At 51.9% G+C, this 18,065-nt stretch overlaps 8 protein-coding genes across 8 annotated transcripts; 2 read left to right on the top strand and 6 right to left on the bottom strand.

Moving 5' to 3' along the window:
* Positions 1-395: 395 nt before the first annotated feature.
* Positions 396-2,369, bottom strand: MGL_1468 (uncharacterized protein; the record flags this gene model as incomplete). The annotated part of the gene is made up of 1 exon (XM_001731233.1): positions 396-2,369. One exon carries the CDS (start codon positions 2,367-2,369, stop codon positions 396-398), a length of 1,974 nt encoding a protein of 657 aa, XP_001731285.1.
* Positions 2,370-3,285: 916 nt separating this feature from the next.
* MGL_1467 (uncharacterized protein) lies at positions 3,286-4,296 on the top strand (the record flags this gene model as incomplete). Its single annotated transcript, XM_001731232.1, has 1 exon — positions 3,286-4,296. One exon carries the CDS (start codon positions 3,286-3,288, stop codon positions 4,294-4,296), a length of 1,011 nt encoding a protein of 336 aa, XP_001731284.1.
* A 35-nt stretch (positions 4,297-4,331) lies between these two features.
* MGL_1466 (uncharacterized protein) lies at positions 4,332-9,954 on the bottom strand (the record flags this gene model as incomplete). Its single annotated transcript, XM_001731231.1, has 2 exons — positions 4,332-8,569; positions 8,799-9,954. The coding sequence occupies 2 exons, from the start codon at positions 9,952-9,954 to the stop codon at positions 4,332-4,334; spliced, it is 5,394 nt and encodes a 1,797-aa protein (XP_001731283.1).
* A 304-nt stretch (positions 9,955-10,258) lies between these two features.
* MGL_1465 (uncharacterized protein) lies at positions 10,259-11,039 on the bottom strand (the record flags this gene model as incomplete). Its single annotated transcript, XM_001731230.1, has 2 exons — positions 10,259-10,905; positions 10,943-11,039. The coding sequence occupies 2 exons, from the start codon at positions 11,037-11,039 to the stop codon at positions 10,259-10,261; spliced, it is 744 nt and encodes a 247-aa protein (XP_001731282.1).
* Positions 11,040-11,338: 299 nt separating this feature from the next.
* MGL_1464 (uncharacterized protein) lies at positions 11,339-13,708 on the bottom strand (the record flags this gene model as incomplete). The annotated part of the gene is made up of 1 exon (XM_001731229.1): positions 11,339-13,708. The coding sequence occupies one exon, from the start codon at positions 13,706-13,708 to the stop codon at positions 11,339-11,341; it is 2,370 nt and encodes a 789-aa protein (XP_001731281.1).
* Positions 13,709-14,091: 383 nt separating this feature from the next.
* Positions 14,092-14,385, bottom strand: MGL_1463 (uncharacterized protein; the record flags this gene model as incomplete). Its single annotated transcript, XM_001731228.1, has 1 exon — positions 14,092-14,385. The coding sequence occupies one exon, from the start codon at positions 14,383-14,385 to the stop codon at positions 14,092-14,094; it is 294 nt and encodes a 97-aa protein (XP_001731280.1).
* An 878-nt stretch (positions 14,386-15,263) lies between these two features.
* Positions 15,264-15,836, top strand: MGL_1462 (uncharacterized protein; the record flags this gene model as incomplete). The annotated part of the gene is made up of 3 exons (XM_001731227.1): positions 15,264-15,372; positions 15,406-15,588; positions 15,637-15,836. The coding sequence occupies 3 exons, from the start codon at positions 15,264-15,266 to the stop codon at positions 15,834-15,836; spliced, it is 492 nt and encodes a 163-aa protein (XP_001731279.1).
* A 140-nt stretch (positions 15,837-15,976) lies between these two features.
* MGL_1461 (uncharacterized protein) lies at positions 15,977-17,914 on the bottom strand (the record flags this gene model as incomplete). Its single annotated transcript, XM_001731226.1, has 1 exon — positions 15,977-17,914. One exon carries the CDS (start codon positions 17,912-17,914, stop codon positions 15,977-15,979), a length of 1,938 nt encoding a protein of 645 aa, XP_001731278.1.
* Positions 17,915-18,065: the final 151 nt, after the last annotated feature.

Here is an 18,065-nt window from a genome sequence, read left to right as displayed (position 1 = left end):
CACTCTCGTCGGACGCATGCGATATCGGTGTACGCCCCTTGCGTCTAGAATTGGGTGGACGTGCAGCCGCCGACTTGGTTGCTGCTGCTGCTGGTAGCATTTGAAGAAAAGGTGCTAAAGCGTGCATGGCATTTTCGTCTGACATCGCCTGCCGGTCGCAATGTTTGGAGAGGGCCGCCTCAAATCTTGTCAAGGCTTGTCGCATAGACGCATCATCAGCGCGCAAGCGTAGCTCATTCATCAGCACATATAATTTTGTGCCGCGTGTTGCATCTAAAGCTGCAGGCCAAGCGAGTTTGCCCAGGATGTGCACGATTGCCTTTCGTTCTTCTTTGCTTGTGGATGTCAGTGCATGCTGTAGGGCGTCGATGCCCAGGTCCATATGTATCATATCATCAGGTTGCGTCAACCTGGTATGTGTGAGTAGAGATGGTGTAGTAAAAGCATACGTACATGAGATGCGCCGGATGGCACCAATCGAGGAGCTGCGTCGCCACTTGAGATGGCGAGATCATTTTTGGCGGAGCTTGCACATCGTCATAAACGCTCACAAGCACACTTAGCACGTCACAAAACACATGCTGGATCATACGCTGATGCCGCACGTGTGAACTGCAAAAGAGCGGGAGAAAGTAGCTCAGGCATTGGCGCAATGCTGCATTGTCGACCAGATACGGGCTCATGTACGTCAGGATCAAGCTCTTGAGCACGTCGTCTTCCACCAAGACGCCTGTAAGCATCAGTTTCGCCATTCCTTCAGCGGCAATAGTCTGAACATGAGAATCATCATGCTCGAGCAGACTTAAAAGGAAGCCGATCATTTGCTGACGAGCAAATCGCATGCCTTGTTCGCGATCCCCATCAAACTCATTCTGTGCAGCTACATCTGCGCTTTGAGCGCAAAGGGAGTCAATGCCCTGCACAATCGTTAGATCAAAAAGACATTCGACACAGCGCGCAAGGATTGATCCGGATGCACGCTGGATTTGATTGAGTAAGAGCGGGAATGTTACCAGAGCCGTTTTTGCATCGAGTAAGGAACACAGACCAAGACAAACGAGACCCTGCTCGCGAAGAGCAGCATCGCGGCTTTGGACTGTAGGAACAATGAGCTCCTGGATCAAACCTTCCAGCGACGCATCGTCCTGCAACGAACATGCGATGCGCTCGAGCATAGATCGCACAATTAAAAGACGACGTGCATCCAAAGCTGCCTTATTAGCCGCTTGTTCCGGCGAGAGCGTCATTGCTTGCGACTGGTTGCCGTCCGCAGCAACCCGTTGATGCCATGACAAAGCTTGGCGGACAGACGTATCGGCATCGTCGCCGAATTCATCCATCTCAGCATCGAGAGCTTGAACAAGTTCTACGACCATTTGGAGAAAATCCCGTTGCCCGCTCGAGAGTCGCAACAGTACATCAAGACATCGCGGCACGAGCTCTGCTGGCAGCCACGCATTGCCGAGCATTTCCCGCACGAGCATGTACATTTTCTGCCGACCCATTTCATCCGCATAGTCACAATGCATGGCAATTGCAAGCATCTCGCTTACGATGAAAATTCGCGACAAGGCGCTATCGTCCTGAACGGCAGGCATGTCTTCTTCCATCTCCTCAGCCGCCTGTTGCTCAAGGATTCGGTTCAATGCATCATATTCGGATTGAATTCGGAAGGCAAGAGCAGTCACGACAGGAAGGCAAGCTTCAAGCTCTCGTTCTTGTCCGTTTGTCGAGCAGTATAGCACAAAGCATCTGGCCAGCAGCGCTTTGGCGGGTGTGACAGTCTGCCAGTAGGTATCTTGCTCGGTAAGCCAAGCGGCGACTTGATTTCGAACATCCGCCATATCCTCCAGTAGAGCTAATACAGCGGGCTCCCCATTCGCACTGCGGCTTACGTGCAAGTGATCCAGCAGCGTCAGTATATCGTTGCCCACAGCCTCAAACCAAAATGCTACCAGCTTACGAGCAGCCTTCTTCACACTGAGATCACGCTCATGCAACCCAATGCGGATGACTTCTGAGAGCGACACTTCACCAAGACCCAGCGTCTCTCGCACCGTATGCCCGTCTTGCCGCTCAACAAGCGGCTGTGTGTCGAGCAGCATTTTTAGCGAACCAAGGTAGACGCATCGCCGGTTCGTTGCATCAACATCTTGCAAGCGCTCAAGCAGGAATGGGAGTGTTGCGGGCGTTGGTGCAATGTTAAAAAGGGCAGCACGTCGTACATCGGCGCTCATGTCGTGCCGTAAGAGGTGCAAGAGTAGGCGCAGTGTATGCTCATCGGTGCCATCCTCGTCCGTCTGGAGACGTGCAAGTGCAATAACTGCCTGTACACGTACACTTGATTCTCGGTCCGTCAATCGCTCCATGAGCATTGTGACAAGCGTCTCATACAAGTCATCACTGCGTCAGTATCGACATAGTGCCCACATACTCTATACTATCGATCACATTGATAAGAAGAGAAACGCAAGTCGCACAGCGAAGCCGCACATGTTTATTCTTGGCACGAAATCCTCTCAACAGGTGCTTTAAGAAAATACTGACGAACCGTGTCGCTGGCGTGTCTGTGTCGTCCTGAGACGTCGTGAATTGCTCGATCGCATACGCCGCATATGTGGCGACAAACTTACAAATGCGATCAGCGTTCTTCATTCCCTTCTTCAAGCCAAGAATGCGATGCAAGCATCCGAAAAAACACTCATTAAACAACTTCTCTCCAACAAGACGCACGCCTCGCTCTGTTTGTTCGGTTACTTGTGCACAGCGAACATGCAACCGAAATAACGACACGCAGTTCTTTCTGTGGCTCGCAATTGAGTATTGAGCATCCTGAAAATGCGGCGGAAGCTGTGCCTGCACTATGTCGGTCACAGCGTCTGGCATGAAACAGACTGGGTGGACGCGATAGCGCCTCACTAAGCGTGTGATAAAAGACGAGCTACGACGACGGCGACGACGACGCGACGCAGTGTGTCTCACGTGATATGCGTGTTGTGGCCTTAACGCACACACCAAGCAACACAACTAAATTGTCGCGACAAGTGAGCTTGATACCCCATACTTACTCTAGGCTCGAGAGGACTCTGCTGCGAGAGTAGAATAGACGCAAGGGTCATGACAGCACGTCTCCGCGTAAATTTGCGACACATGCAAACTGCTGCAGCAGGTGGTGCGCTTGTTCTAGGAACAAAGCGATCTATGTGCACGCGACCATGCGTGTACGTGTCGCATTCGCGCGATGTGCTGTTCAATTTGGCATGGGAAGATTTTGTCTTTCGAACCATGCCGATCGATACGCCAGCATGCTTTTTGTATGTGAACGAACCATGCATTGTTGTTGGAAGAAATCAGAACCTTTGGAATGAGGTGGATCCACATGCTATGCGAGCGAATCATGTTCCTGTAGTGCGACGACTCAGTGGCGGCGGCGCTGTATACCATGACTCAGGGAATATGAACTTTTCTTTCCATACGTCGAAAACAAACTTTGTGCGCGCCACACATACAGATCTAATTACGCGGGCGCTGAGCGCACCGCCCATTGCTCTTCCCAGTCGATTTGGGCGGGCGCCTGTTTTCCGGACAGAGCGAAATGACTTGGCTGTATTGGATGTGGGTGCGACAGATGCATCTGATGCATATGTACGGAAGGTGTCCGGCAGCGCATATAAGCTCGCTAATCGACGTGCATATCACCATGGAACCTTGTTGCTCGCTGCAGATTTGCAACGCATGTCCATGTTGAAGCAACGGCGCACGCATATTGAGTCGAAGGCTGTCGCGTCCGTGCCGTCACCTGTTGCCAATCTCGTGGACACTTTTCCTGCACATGCGCAGCGGCTAACGTGGCCAAACTTGGTGGATGCGATTCATGCTGAGTTTGAGCGAACATATGGGAGCAGCAAGCGGATCGATGTGGATAATTCATTCCTCGACGCGCAAGCATCAGACGGTCGTCGCGACGTGTGTGTCCGCACTAGGTACGAGGAAATGCGTGGCTGGGATTGGCTCTATGGCTCTTCACCTCCTTTTACTGTGAGAGTGTCGACACAAGATGTACCCTTCAGCGATGTGGATGATGTCCACGTGGCAGTGAGCCTGCATCTTTCGTGCGTGCACGGCATTATAGAGCATGTCGATGTCTGCTCGTCAGATACCCGAGTCGCTGAGGCTGCACATGCGCTTGCGGGTGCGCCTTACGATACTGTGGCTTGTGCGCCGCCATCGTGTGTGCTACCAAGGAATTGGAATATAGACAACAGACTACGTGAATGGCTAGCTCGTGCATTGTAAAAAAAAAAAAATTGAATCATGAAAAAGAATCGCAATTACGTATGACCGGAGAGCATGTCATCGATCATCCGATTAATGAGGGCCTTTTTCGACTGAATATCGGCATTGGGCATGGATGTGGCCACAGCGTCGCGAACATTGCGTTTTGTGACCTGCATCAGACTTGGCTGAGTGGCGAGGTACGTGCGAATTTGTGCACGAATCTGCTCATCAGTCGGGTTTTCGGAGTAGTCCATCGGCAGGGATGACGCTGATAAGTGCTGCTCTGACACGCTGCCACCAGGAATTCCAGTGCTCATCATGGACGTACGCCAATCAGAGGGCGGTGCTGGAAACATGGGGGGTGGCATGCCGCTACCATACATAGGGCCGAGGGGCGTCATACTGTACATAGGAAGAGAGGGTGCAAACATGCTGTGGAGCATCGAAGAAGATTCGTGGCCGTAGCTGGGCGTTGGCATCCACATGGCGGATCCTAACGACTGACGATTCGACTGCCTTTTGCGTTTCGCATCCAGTAGATTTGTATGCTGGAAGTAATCGTCAGCGTACATGTCCAGCTCGGTATTCGGGGTAAAAGAGGAGTGGGCCATGCTCTTGGACGGTGGCATCATATCATACAAGAGCATTTCATTCGTCAGAGGTTGTTCGTTTGCATAGAGTTCCTGCTGGTACTCAGTAACGGTCTTGCGGGGAATCATCGAGTCATGGTAGGGCTCATCGTCTGTACCAGCAACGACTTTCTTGTTTCCCTTTTCGCCCACGACAATACGCGTATTGCCCCAAGAAAAGTCGTCCATGTGCCAGAATGAGTAGATTGGAAGAAGGAAGGCATAGATGGGGAATGCAATCAGGTAGATGATCATCCACCCAATATACTGCCATTGGCGCTTGAGCAAAAATATGATGGCTTGCAGGCCATACACAGCCCCGATCATCGCGATAGCTATGATTGGAATAGGGCCATTCCCTGTAGCCACTGTAACAATGAGATATACCATATACACAGCAGTCGCTGGCAATATGATCGTGCCAACCAAGTCGATAAACACAATAAAACGCATGGAGAACAGACAGAACCCACAAAGGCCTTTCATGCGCACGAGCTCAACAAGATTATGGACGGTTGAATTGATCCATCGGCGCCGCTGAGACAGCAGTACAGAGAATGAGTCAGGTGCAGATGTAAGTGCTTGTGCATCGCTTCGGAACTTCGTGCAGTACAAAGGGAAATGCTTGAGCAAAAGTGTTGTCAGGTATCTGTCTTCACCGAGGGCAAACAGGTTCATCTTGTGCAAGGTGTCAATTTTAGTCTCGCTGTAGTCATCGATAATCTTGTCCGAGATAAACAACGGACGGCCCTTGTCTGACGATCGTAAGCGGTACATCGAGAAGCAACCCGGCAAACAAGTCACACTGCCGAAAAGCGACTCGAATGCTTTCGCGAGATTGTGCGAGATATAATATTCGTACACCTGGATCATTGTCCAGAATGTTGTGCCCTCATTGTCCAGCAGCGTCTCGCCACACACGGCAATCGTGCGCGGGTCATCGACAGCCGCCGCGACCAGCCGATTTAAACCATCTGGTTCAATGGACGTGTCCGCATCGACCATAAGAATGAACTCGTACATAAAAGGGTCGATGCCAATCACATGCTTCATGTGGTGATAGAGTTCAAGCTCCAATGGGAACATAGGTGTGTCAAAGTGAACACGATTGAGGTACCGCATGAGCATAATTTGTGTGTCACGCTTGCCGCGATTACCGGGGCGCGAGCGCTCACTTGGACGGCCGACTTTCACGACGACAATAAAAGGGACCACATGACCCTCGCACTCGAAAAGACCCGAGTACACTTTGCCGTAGTTCAACTGCTTGGATCCATTCGCGACAGACTTGAATGGCAACGGTTCTGGATCTACCTGCCGATCGACACCCAGAATGTCAAGTACGATGCGCGGCGTTGGCTGCTCATTTCCACCACCGACAATCATGCCGTCACACACGATGAACAAGAGCTTGCGCTTGTCATCGTACTCTTGTGTTGTGATCGATTCAATGGTTTTGCGGAGTGACTCCTCGCCCTCCGTATAGCATGGTAATATGGCAAATAACGAAACGATCCTGCTGCTCCGGCGATGGTCGATGCGCCAAATTGGAGAGCAACTAATAAAACTTTTGCCCAAGAATCGAGCAAAGAATAAAGAAATGGAGAAAGACAGTAGCAAGTAGTTCTGCACGACACATTGCGGCTCTGTCCGAAAATCCTTTTGGCCCACACGGAACACTTGATCGAGGCAGTGCTGCGTTTGCTGCCGTGTGTTACCATTGAGCTTGTCCATGGCGCGACGAAAGTCATTGGTAATGTCACTGCCCGCCTGGGCTTCGAAGAGATCGACAATATCGCTCGGCAAAAACGAGTACGCATCAACGCCTGGATTCCTTTGCTGCGTATTCAGATAGTTCGTTAGGTCGTACACAGTCTCGTCCACGACGGCCCAATTGCGCCAGGAGCCGTCTTCCTCGAGCGCCTTTGTGTCGTAAACATAGGCGCCCTTGTGGTACGACTTCATGCGCGGCAAAAATGTATGATAGTACCAGTTCTGATTATTGAGCTTTGTATTGTTGTTCGTTTGCGCAGAGCCAGACTTGTGAATGGCCTGCGGAATTTGAGCTGTTAAGTTCTCGTTCGGCGTGAGCTCTAACGATGCATCTGACACAAGGCCACGGCAGCCAAGATTCAAGGGCACAGGGAAGTATGGCGTTAAGTCTTTGCCGGCAAGCTCCATCATCACATCATTTGTCACTGGACGGCTCGGGATATCGGAATGGTCCAGCTTGTAGAACTTAGGCTTATCATACACTTCGCCCGCGATAGCCACGTAAAATGATTTTCCACCGTCATGCTCGCTCAGCTGACCCTCATTCCATGCGCGATCAAAATTCGGACACAAGATACGTCCCAATCCAATAATGTAAAAGAGGATGAGAGCACAAAACAAGAAGATCAGCGTACAGATCGTGACTTTTTCGCGCCATGCCATGCGCACGTCCGGACGTTTTTTCTTCAGGACATGACTTAGCACAGAATCAGGCATCCACCATGTGATAGCCCAGGTGAGGCGCACCCACCATTTGCGCATCGGTGTGACAGGCTCTTCTTCGAGCTCTATTGGATCCATGCCACTCATCTGCATCTCGTTTCGCAGACCTGCTTCATCTTGCCACGATGAGGTCGCTGGACGTGCCGTCGTTGCACCTAAGAGCGGTACATCACCATTGGACTCGCGCGGCTCGTCCATGAACGACTCATCCTTTTTGAGAAGCGATGTCTCAGAGTCAAGAGCAGCAGAAGTCGACATCAGAGGCATCATTCCCTGTCTATCTTGCATGCTGTCGCGATAAGCGTACTGCTCAGTCGGCTCCGACTGTTGAGCTTCTGCTGGTGATACGTGCACGGTCGGCACGGGCGCGTGCTCAGCATGAATTGGACCTACATGCCCATCAAGCGAAAACCAGACGTTGTACGACACATACACATTGGAGGTGCCAACCGCATAATCCGCGGGGCAAGCCCAACTGTACATACCGGCCACATGCTCGACTTCTCCGAAACGTTCTTGGAATTCGTCGAGGGGTATGCGAATGTAACCATGCTGTTTTGCGCGAACTAGACGTGGAAGACCCAATGCATGCACCTGTGACGACACGCGCCGCTTGTCAAAAACTGAGAGCTTGACGAGATCCATCGATCGCAAGCAAAAAACATGCCAGCATGTGTCTGCCTGCTGCATTGTTTGAAACAACGCGAGCACGATCGCATCCATTTGCTGCATGACACCAGCGATGCGAGTCTCAGGCCAAGTAACACGCACACGGCCCAGCCTCGTCGCGCGACGAAGTGGGCATGAGGACACTTGCGCACGAAGCACAATTTGCTGGTCGGTCAAACGCGACTCGACAGCGAGACCGGGCCCTGCAAAAAGACGAGCAATGAAGGCGGCGCGGGATGCACGTAGTGTCTGCAGCTGCTGCGTGGGAAGAAGATCGAGCTCCGAGCGCTGATGCGATACAACTGAGTATGAGCAAGCACCAAGAGCATGGTTGATATCGAACGAGTATGTACCATTGGGTAAGCGAGATGCAATAAATGCACGGTGCTCATTGTGCGCTTCTAGGTCACGGAACAACGCAGCATCGTCCTCTTCGGTGCGCTCGCCGTCGAGCACGGCGTGGAAGGCATGTGCATAATCGCTCAGAATGCCTTGATCTGGATGCTCTGGTACCGGTACGATGTCGTCGCCAAAGCAGAGAGGCACAGGCCCGCCACGAAGAAGCCACATGCAATCCGATGGGACGTGTGTCTCAGGCACACGAAGCCCGTCCCTGCGAGAGCGCGTGCACTTCCCCCTCAGTCGGATCCAACACAGCCCGCACATGTAGATGGCGCAAGAGATCTGCCATGTAATTCTTCACGAGATCGTCGAAGTGAGACGGACGCTCTTGCCCATCTAGAAGTTGTCCACGAGAGAGAAAACCAGGTGGATCGAATTGCACAACATGCAATGGTGATGGCGATCGCGGAACGAGTTTCTGGTTCATCAGCTCGACGAGGAACGAGAACAGAACTGCATACATGTTCTGGATCAGTGTGTCGCGCTGGCGACGTGCACCGTCAACGTCCATGATGCGCGTCAAGCGCTCATTCTTGATATACTGTGTATCCATGACAAGACTCTGTTGCAAGTCCGACGCACTGACTTGCAGGATGTCCGCGGAGCGTGTGAGCACCTCGGGTGTGGTCACGGTGACCTGGTTATTCCATATGCCGAACTCGATACCCTGCAGATGAAGGATCGCCGAAAGTACACGCAGTACTCCCTGCACATGCTTCTCTTTGAGTCCAAGCGTTGCAAATGCACGGCGTGTCCACTCAAACGAGCGCGCATCTTCTCGTGTCGGCACAGCGGAGCCCAATGCGACGTCATCCAGTCGGTACTCCGTTCGCTCTTTCCGCGAGGCGCCTGCGAGAAGCTGGTAAAAAATCGCATAGGAACGCTCGTTCACATCGAGATCATGCAGGCGGTGCTTATCAAGGCCCCAAACAAGCACTTTTCCGCCTGCAAGTCGGCCATGAGTAGAGAAGTGTAGTTCCCAATATGTGGCATGCCGCGATGCTTGGTGGTTGATCGCTGTCTTGGCCTGTCCAAAAGCTTGAAGAATGTGCTGCGCACATTGAATCTGATCTGCTATGCTTGATTCGCGCTGAGAGTGCGATGCAGAAAGCGCGAGGAGGTGCTCAGTCACACGTTGCATTGTGTGAGTCTTCCCTGCATCAGTTATGCCATGGTACTGGATCGCTTGAGACCGCTTCGTGCGGAGCATTTTGTGATAGACACGTGCCGCCAATGAGTATGGATGTGGCTGAAGCGATGGCACATGGGCATGGACAGATGCTGCTTCTGCTGCCTCTTGATCCATCTGAGATGTATCAAAGTATGGATTCGTGGCAACAAGCATCGTGGGCGAGGCCCATGTATAGGGAGCTGATACATCCAAGCGGTCACAAAGGACTTGGGTGATCTCCGCATCTCGCACCTTTCCCTCATCGTGTGCGAAGAGCGCTGCAAGGTCAGGCGTTGAAGTGGTAGCCATGCGGAGAGGACGGCCAAGTCACTGAGGAGAGGGGAGCGATGAATGGCAACAATGGTGACGACTAGTAATGACAATTCAAATCCTCTCTCTCTCTCTCTCTCTCTCTTTCTCTCAACACGCTTTGTAGATATATTCCAACGCCACACGCCAAACCCGTCAGAAACGGATCAGTTTTATAGAAGGCACGGTCGGCTGACGGAGGTCCGCGTCATGAATGTGTTGTTCTCACAGCTTGTCAACCTTTAAGCACAGGACGCGTGTTTCGGCCGAAAAAGTACCAACACACTCCACCCGCGCTGCCTGCCTATGAACGTGAACAGCGATGTAGGACGTCCAACAGTGTCTGCGGCGCATCAGCCGTTGAAAACATGTGGTCTGCGTCAATACTGTGGAGGCTCACGGCCGGCCATAAGGAACGCATGCGCTCGGCCCATGCATCGTATGTGGGTGTCGACGTAAACTGATCGCGTGTGCAATACAGAACGTCTAGCGACACATGCTCCGATGTACGAGCTAGGTTGACGAGCTCATCGAGACACTTAACAAAGAAATGTGTCTGCAGACAAGTGAGCGCCCATCGGACACCCAGTGGATATGATAGTATCAGGTATGAAACATGAGCACCGGTCCATGCACCCTCAAGCTTCGGCCGCACAGCGGATGCATGCATCGAACCTGCACTGTAACCCGCAATATACACATGGGGTACCCATGCATGCACTTGTGCCTCGTTAGCTCTATCATACATTTTTTCACTCCCAAGCTGCATCGCGTAGTCTACTGCTGCCTGCATATCGTCACACTCCGCGCGCATCGTCCAAGAGACACGCCCTCCTGATGGGTGCACTCCACGAGCATTATACGTAAGCACGCAGCATGCCTTGTTCAGGTAAAAGCGCACGAGAAGCTGCACGATAGGATTGTCCTGCGAGCCCCCGTAGTAGCCGTATGCTAGACGAGTGTGAGGGAACTGAATTATGATACGCACGATGAGAAATTACAGCCACGCCTTGCACTGGCTGCTTCGTGAGGTGCCACCTGCCCACTAGCTTGATATCATCTCGTGCGTAAAATGAAACGTCCATGATAAGGTACAATGCGGAGAACAGAACGGCGACCAGAAATGGACACTGCTCTTGTCACAAAATGTTGAATCTCTCGTTGATTTGAACTTTCACCTGCCGCTAACCCAAGTTTCTCGGCAGGTGAACCTGGCTGGCTGGGCTGGCCACGGATGTCCTGTCACCTCAGTACGATGTGGAGGAAAGAGTCACTCGACGGATTGACAAGAAAATCAAGCCAGTCACTTAAAACTGCTTCTGCGACACACTTGATGAGAGGAACGAAAAGGGTATAAATGAGATCATCATAAACATCTACATTGCTACTCGGATGCAAGTGTGAGCGTATTAGAAGTAATAACCCGATCCACGACGCTGTCGTTTGCAGCACCATGATCCAAGAAGGTACTGTGAATAGAGCTGTCACTCAGACCACGCGCTCTGGTTCGTAGCGTTGGTTCTTTCCATGGCATGACCATATTGGGTGACGGATTTGGTGCACCAGATGATGCTGCAGCGGCTTCTATAAGGGCAGGTTGCGAGGCCTTAGTCTTGAGGACACCTGACTTTGTATTCGCATACGCGCCATGTGCATGTACGGCCACAGAGGAAGATAATGCTGAAGCTCGAGACCGCGGCATCATACGGGTGGGTGGTGCTGCACTAGGCCGAGAAGAGCCGCTGCGTGGTACGGCCATAGGTGCAGCTTCGTTTCCAACGAAGCGCACAAATGCTGAATCCTGCACCGTCGTCGATGTGACGGGCGCTTTGGACGTATCGGGCGTTGCGGACGAAGGTGTCGACATGGCGGCAGCTGGTGCAGCAGAAGAAGCAGCAGTAGAAGAAGCGGAGCTACTAGACTCGGTGGACAGGACGCCCGTCAGCATGCGAGAGATCCAGCTCCGATTTGCTGGTAGCGTGTTGGCACCGAGGTGCTCATGGAGGAGTTTGGCTGCGGCGCCAGGATTGAGATGCACTTCATTGATGCATCGACGTAGGCGAGCGATCTCTAGGAGAATATCACGCTGCAGCTTGAGAAGAGTGAAAAAGTCACGGCGCGAGACGAGACTCGAGTCAGTCGGTACGCCGCGCCGCGCTTCTTTGTCAAGGGCTTTGCGGAAATGCTCACGCCAACCTTCGAGATCGCGCACATTGGCTTGAACTGTTGTGCGCGACAAGTGGCCTACGTCGCCCGCGAGTTTCTGGCGCTGAAGGCGAGTGGTCAAGGAGTCAATATCGGCCTTTTGCAGCTTCGAGTACGTGCTGCTCGCTGCCTCAAGAAATGTGCTGAGCAAGGCCGTTCGCTGCTCCATAGGAGTGTCAAAGTCACGCTCAGATCCATATGCAACGATGGAGCCAGTGTCGTACGACAGGACATCGTCGTCCATGTGAGCACGCGACGATGTAGACGGCGTCGTGATGGCCGTCCCTTCAGACAAGCCATCACTGCGCCGTGTCATGTCTTCTGAGGGCGCCTCACTACGTGAAGAGTCCGATACCACCCGACGCTCGCGTTCGCGCGGCTCCGACGCATGCAATGGCATCGGTGATGAGTCGATGTCGGCCTCAAGCGACACGCCAACCAACGGGCCTGGACCTTCGGACATTTCCCGTAGCTCAGCCATTTCGTCGTTCATTGAGCGAAGAAGTGTCTGGAGGTGCTCATTTTCGTGCCGCAGCGCCTCATGTTCATTCATAATTTCCCGCAAAGCATCGTCCGAGAATGGATCTGGATCTGCTTCGTCCTCTTCACTTGCCCCGGCGGCAGACTCGGATGCCCCCTGCTTGGCGGCAAGCCGCGCACGGACAGCATCCCAAATGTTGGCTTTAGCCTGGGAAGCTGCTTGCTGCGCCTGTGCCATGCGAGAACGCTCACCGTTCCATCGTGCGCGAAGCTCCTCACAACGACGCGCCACAACTTGCTTTTGCTTCGCCTCTGCCGAAGCAAAGCGGCGCCGCTCATTAGCGAGCTCGACACGCGTGTCTTCAAGCTCGGTCTGCACTCGCTCGAGCTTCGCTTCTAAGCTGGACGCCTTGATCCGATGCATCTTTGTCTGCTTCAGCTGATGCCGGACTTCATCTAGTTCCGAAAGCAAGGCATGGTGGCTCTGATCAGCTGCTTCTAGATTAAAGGTTGCTTGCGAGAGCTGGCGCTGTAAGACCTGCGTCTCCTTGATAGTCTGCGTAAGTCTTGCGAGAAGTTGATCACGTTGGTGCGCATGTTCTTCGGCTTCCTGCTGCGAGCGATGCACAATAGCATCCTGGCGCTGGAGAAGGGCCTGCCCAATTTCGGCGCTCAGTTGTAGATCAGATTCCATGTCATGGATCTGTTGCAGTACGCGACGAGACACGTCACACTCTGGCTGGCCACAACAGCAAGGAGGTATGTTTACAGCACTCAATGTTGATACATCTCCATCGAAACTGCTGATGCGACTGTGTCCACTGCGTCCATCGTCGCTGCTCGCAAAGCTCTGATGACTCCGGCGATTTCGCACGTCTGCGTTCATGCGTCGGTGTGTGCTAATTTCATTCACAATCCGTGAGAACTCATCCGACGATGGCTTTCGATGGAGGCCCGCGATCGAATCTTCTAGTTCGGCCATTTCATCTAGTGAAACGACGCTTGAGCATGATCCAATCGTCGAAACTTCCAGGTGCGCACTAGGCCGTTTTCGTATACGAGGCGACATTGTTAACGCACCTTTGAGTGGCGACGACGATGACGAATGCATGGCTCACGCACTCACGCACGAATCCAAGATGAGTCTCCAAAATTCCGTCAAGAGTCGTTAACACGTCAAAAGCTTCAATGAGTGTTGGTCGCAGGGGTTGGCGTCAGCGAGCAGTGTTTCTCGCCTGCTAAAAAAAATACGTGCCGTGTTGGAGTAAAGCGTATTGGAACGCAAAATGGACGTGCATGATGACTAATCTCGTCACATCCTTACTATGATATATAACCTACGTTTGATGGGGGCCAGGGAATGGATGGAATAGGAGTATGTAGAGGGCAGTCGGTACATTTGTCAGAAGATCCAGGAAGAGCAGAAGACGCAAACGATGTCATTGTTGATCCTTATGTGGCAGGACGTAACGCTCGGAGCCTTTGCGCTAGCGCCTCGTCTTGGTCAGCGGATGGCGCATTGCGTCGTGCCGAGCTCATTTCCGTAGGGAGCTCAGATACTTTGCCAGCTAGACCAGCCTTGCCCAATTGTTGATGAAGTTCCATGCCATTCTCGTCAGCCACTTGCTGCAAAAGCAAGTCGACTTGGTCTTGCGGCATGCCAGATGCCGTAGTTGTACTCATAGTGTTCTCCATGTACGATGTTTGTACATCGACATCCTCTAACTGATTTTCAAATTTGTCCATGACGACAGATATCTTGGGACGTGTTAGGATACATAATTTTGGCCAAAAAAAAAAAAAAAAAAAAATCAAGAGTGTGTTCACGTACCCTTTCAAGATCCATAGTTTGCATAGCACGATCAAGACCGCGCACGACTGACGTCATGTTGCCCGTGACCTGGATGTGTAAGAAGGTTCCCAAAGGTGCATGCGTATATGCACTAGTACACACACGCATGCACCAAGTTGCGTGAATGATACATACCTGGCGCATAGATACAGCTGTTTCCACCCGACTCGCTACAGCATCGATGCGACTGCTGAGACGCAAGAGATTGAGTGCTTCGTTCTTTTTCCGGATCGAATTTGTTGCATATATGCGTGCACCGTCCGTGTTTCCTTGTGACAAGGCCTCGTTCCATTAGTCCCCGCGTTGCTAGAGATATACTCACTTTCTTAAGCTTCGCCTTCTCGATAGTCTCATCACGATTCGCCTTGTTCGCCTGGCGTTGCAAAGACTTGACAGTGAACTACTCTGTAAGTGTGATGGAATCACCGCTCCATACCTTGAGCTGGAATAATGAATCTTGTACGATAATTAGCCTTTACTGCTTATCATACGTACTTTCAAGTCCACTACTGCTCATGACTCGTAAAAAGGATGGGCCTCAAAGCCACGCAGATAGTTGTTTTGGGGAAAATTCCCTAGTGAAACACACAACTTTTCAGACGTGGAGAAACAAACAATCATTTTAGAATAGGAAAAGGATTCGAGGTCTGTGTTCGCTGTGGAGATGGGCCCAAGTTGACAAGGACCCTTGCCCTTGCCCTTGCGTGGACAGGTCCTTTCGCCTCCTTTGGACCCATTTCACAAGCTCTAGACCTTGATTACTTTGTGACAGATGCCTGACTCGATGACAACTCCTATGCTAAAGCACATCAATCCGTTTCTTGCGGATATGAGGAAGCATGCGAGCGATTCACGTCCAGCATACGCGATGTCAGCCTTGTGTACGTAGAGACACACAAGCTCACGCATCATAGGTGCCATGTCGATGCCATTTGGATTTGGATATGCGATCAAGACAGCGGGGAATGAAGCTGCGAAGAAAGCCCCACGCCTCATTCCGCCTTTCTGGCAGCTTCTTGGATTCAGCGTATTCTTTGGTACGGGCGCGTACATGATTGATCATGGTGATGTGCTTAATGGAAGTGGCGTCATTTCTGGTACGTTGACAGCGACGCTATGAACGGCCCTTAGCTAACAAAACCTAGCCTGGTCACTTACCTATGTAACATTCCACACACTACGAACTGCTAGGTGGCTCTTGCGCTCGCCACTCGCCCTGCTTCTCAGTTCAACAGTGACCGGAATTGGTCTGGGTGTGTATGCGAATTATTACTTCGACAAGTCGAGCTGGCGTGGTGCAGTGCCCGGCCTCTTGCCCAAACCCAGAGAGTCTAGGCTTGTGTGAGAAAGACGAAACATATATATATATAACCATGAAAGAATCGACAAAAGAGCCGCATTACTTGAGGGAGCGGTACAATATGCAGGTAGGTGCATGGCGTGAAAAACGAAGAAAAGGGTATCTGGATCGTGGATTCCAATGCGTTACGTGGCAGGCACTTCAGGTGGCGTCACTCTGGCTAATATGTCACGCCAATGACGCGCCAGTCGCAATAGTCCTTGAGACAAAATGTGCAGCGACCACAGACTTACGTTGCGCACACGTTGGTGATTCGCTTGCTGAGATGCCACATGATTCGCAAGAGCTTCCCAGATCTTCTCAGAGACAAGAGGCGGCAAACCCGTCTGTGAGAGGTCCAGCGAACCATCGAATTCACTTAGGTCCATAATGATACGACAATCCACAGGGATAAGTGTCTTGTTTGCATTCATAAATGCCACAATAGGACGTGCCAGTGCATACGTCGAGTAACTCAACTCTCGCGTGAAGATCGGCATGGATGCCTTGATGTCCTTGAATCGTACATCCAACTCAATCACGACCGACGGACGGATATCTGATGTTTCGTCATCAGCATCGGCATCAGAAACAGAAGTCGTTGGAACAGAAGAGGGAGAGGCTGCTTCCGCAGCCGCTTCATCCAGAGATGTGGATGACTTCCCGACTTGATCTTGATCGGCTCGTGGTAGCCCATTGGGAAGAAGCTTCGTTCTTCGCAGCTCACGCCGCTTTTCCTCCAACTTAACTGCATCATGGACAGCCCGCTGCTGTCGAGCACGCTCAGCAGCTGGACCGACAGCTGTCACAGGCGCGAGAATGGCAGGGCCGCTTAGCTCAGGCTGACCAGGAATCAACACATCATCACTGCTGGCGGAGCTTACGCGCTCGCCCGAGAAAGTAGCATTCAAATTGTCGCGGATTTCGGAGATGATGGTATTGATGTCCACATCTTCACCGTATTGCTTGGGGAACTTGATATCAGCAACAAGATCGAAACGCCCAGAGTAGATCCACATGAGCGGTCCAGACAGGCCAGCCATTTTCTGCACATGATCGATATTTACACCGTCCACACGTAAACGCGACCAGTTCTGAATGTAGGGTGCACTGTGGCTGCCCATTTTGCTGTAGATACTCCTAGTCGTATGGTGCACGCTTTGAGGCTTGTGCAGGCTAAACAAACAGCCATCGACTTGGCCTGTCATCGAGTCGGCATTGAGCAAATCATAGAAAAGCCATTGCGCACGGAGCCGCGGGATGCGCGCATCGAAAATGCTCACATTGAAAGGCCGGAAATCGCCCGGCTGGTACAGCGTGACAAGGAAGTCTTCAACGGTAAACGATTCAAGATCAATGTCGTTTGGCTTGGCCTTACGACGTGCTTCGCGTGGATTGTACGGCCGATTGGCATCCCAAAACACATGACGCCGATCAATAACGCCTCGAATGCCACGCACGTCCATCTTGTGCAGAAATCCACGGCCATCGAGCCAGCGAGACAGACTCAGTTGCACATCGATCGAGTCGATATGCAGTTCGAACATGGAGAAGTTCTTGTGAGGATCCTGTTTTGGCTCAGATGACGGCGATTCTTGTTGATGGAGCGGTGAGACAATGTGATCACTTGTATCATACGCTGGAATCGACGGCGCATCACCAAGCTGCATTGCAGGAGTAGATGACGTGCCCTTCATCAAGTGGCCATCTTCAGCCTTGTGCTCCTTGTGCAGAGTCTCGGGATCTGTTGGCTCTGCACGACGCGTTATAACGACGTCTTTAAAACTAATACGTCCTTCTTTCCACTTCGGTACAATAGCACTGCCAAACACGATCGTAAAGCCCAGCTGTTTCGAAAGAATCTTAGCAAGTTGCAAGGCGATCCATTCTTGCATGTTCAACAAACTGAGTGCCGCAAATATGACCGAAACAAATGTAGTCGTTCCAACAATGACCCAGATGGCTGTTCCCAGACCGCCAAGTGTGAAAAAGGCACTGAAATCGTCGATGTTAAACCGACGAAAGCCTCGGATCGTAATCCACTTGAAATGAATCCGCATGCGCGTCCAAAAACTCTTGGCCATGCTAAGCAGCTCATCACGGGTTGGTCGCCCATGCAAATGTCCCTTATGTTCCGCGTCCTCCGCACCGTCGGTAGCCTTGCTCCGTGCGAAGCGTCGCGCACGAAGCGCCAAGTCACGAAGTGTCCGAGGGTAGTTGCGAAAGAGATGTCGA

The sequence above is a fragment of the Malassezia globosa genome (genome assembly GCF_000181695.2).
Source record: "Malassezia globosa CBS 7966 chromosome Unknown mgl_sf_3.1, whole genome shotgun sequence".
Lineage (NCBI taxonomy): Eukaryota > Fungi > Basidiomycota > Malasseziomycetes > Malasseziales > Malasseziaceae > Malassezia > Malassezia globosa.
Note: the sequence above shows the minus strand (reverse complement) of the source record. Positions and strands in the feature narration are given on the sequence as shown.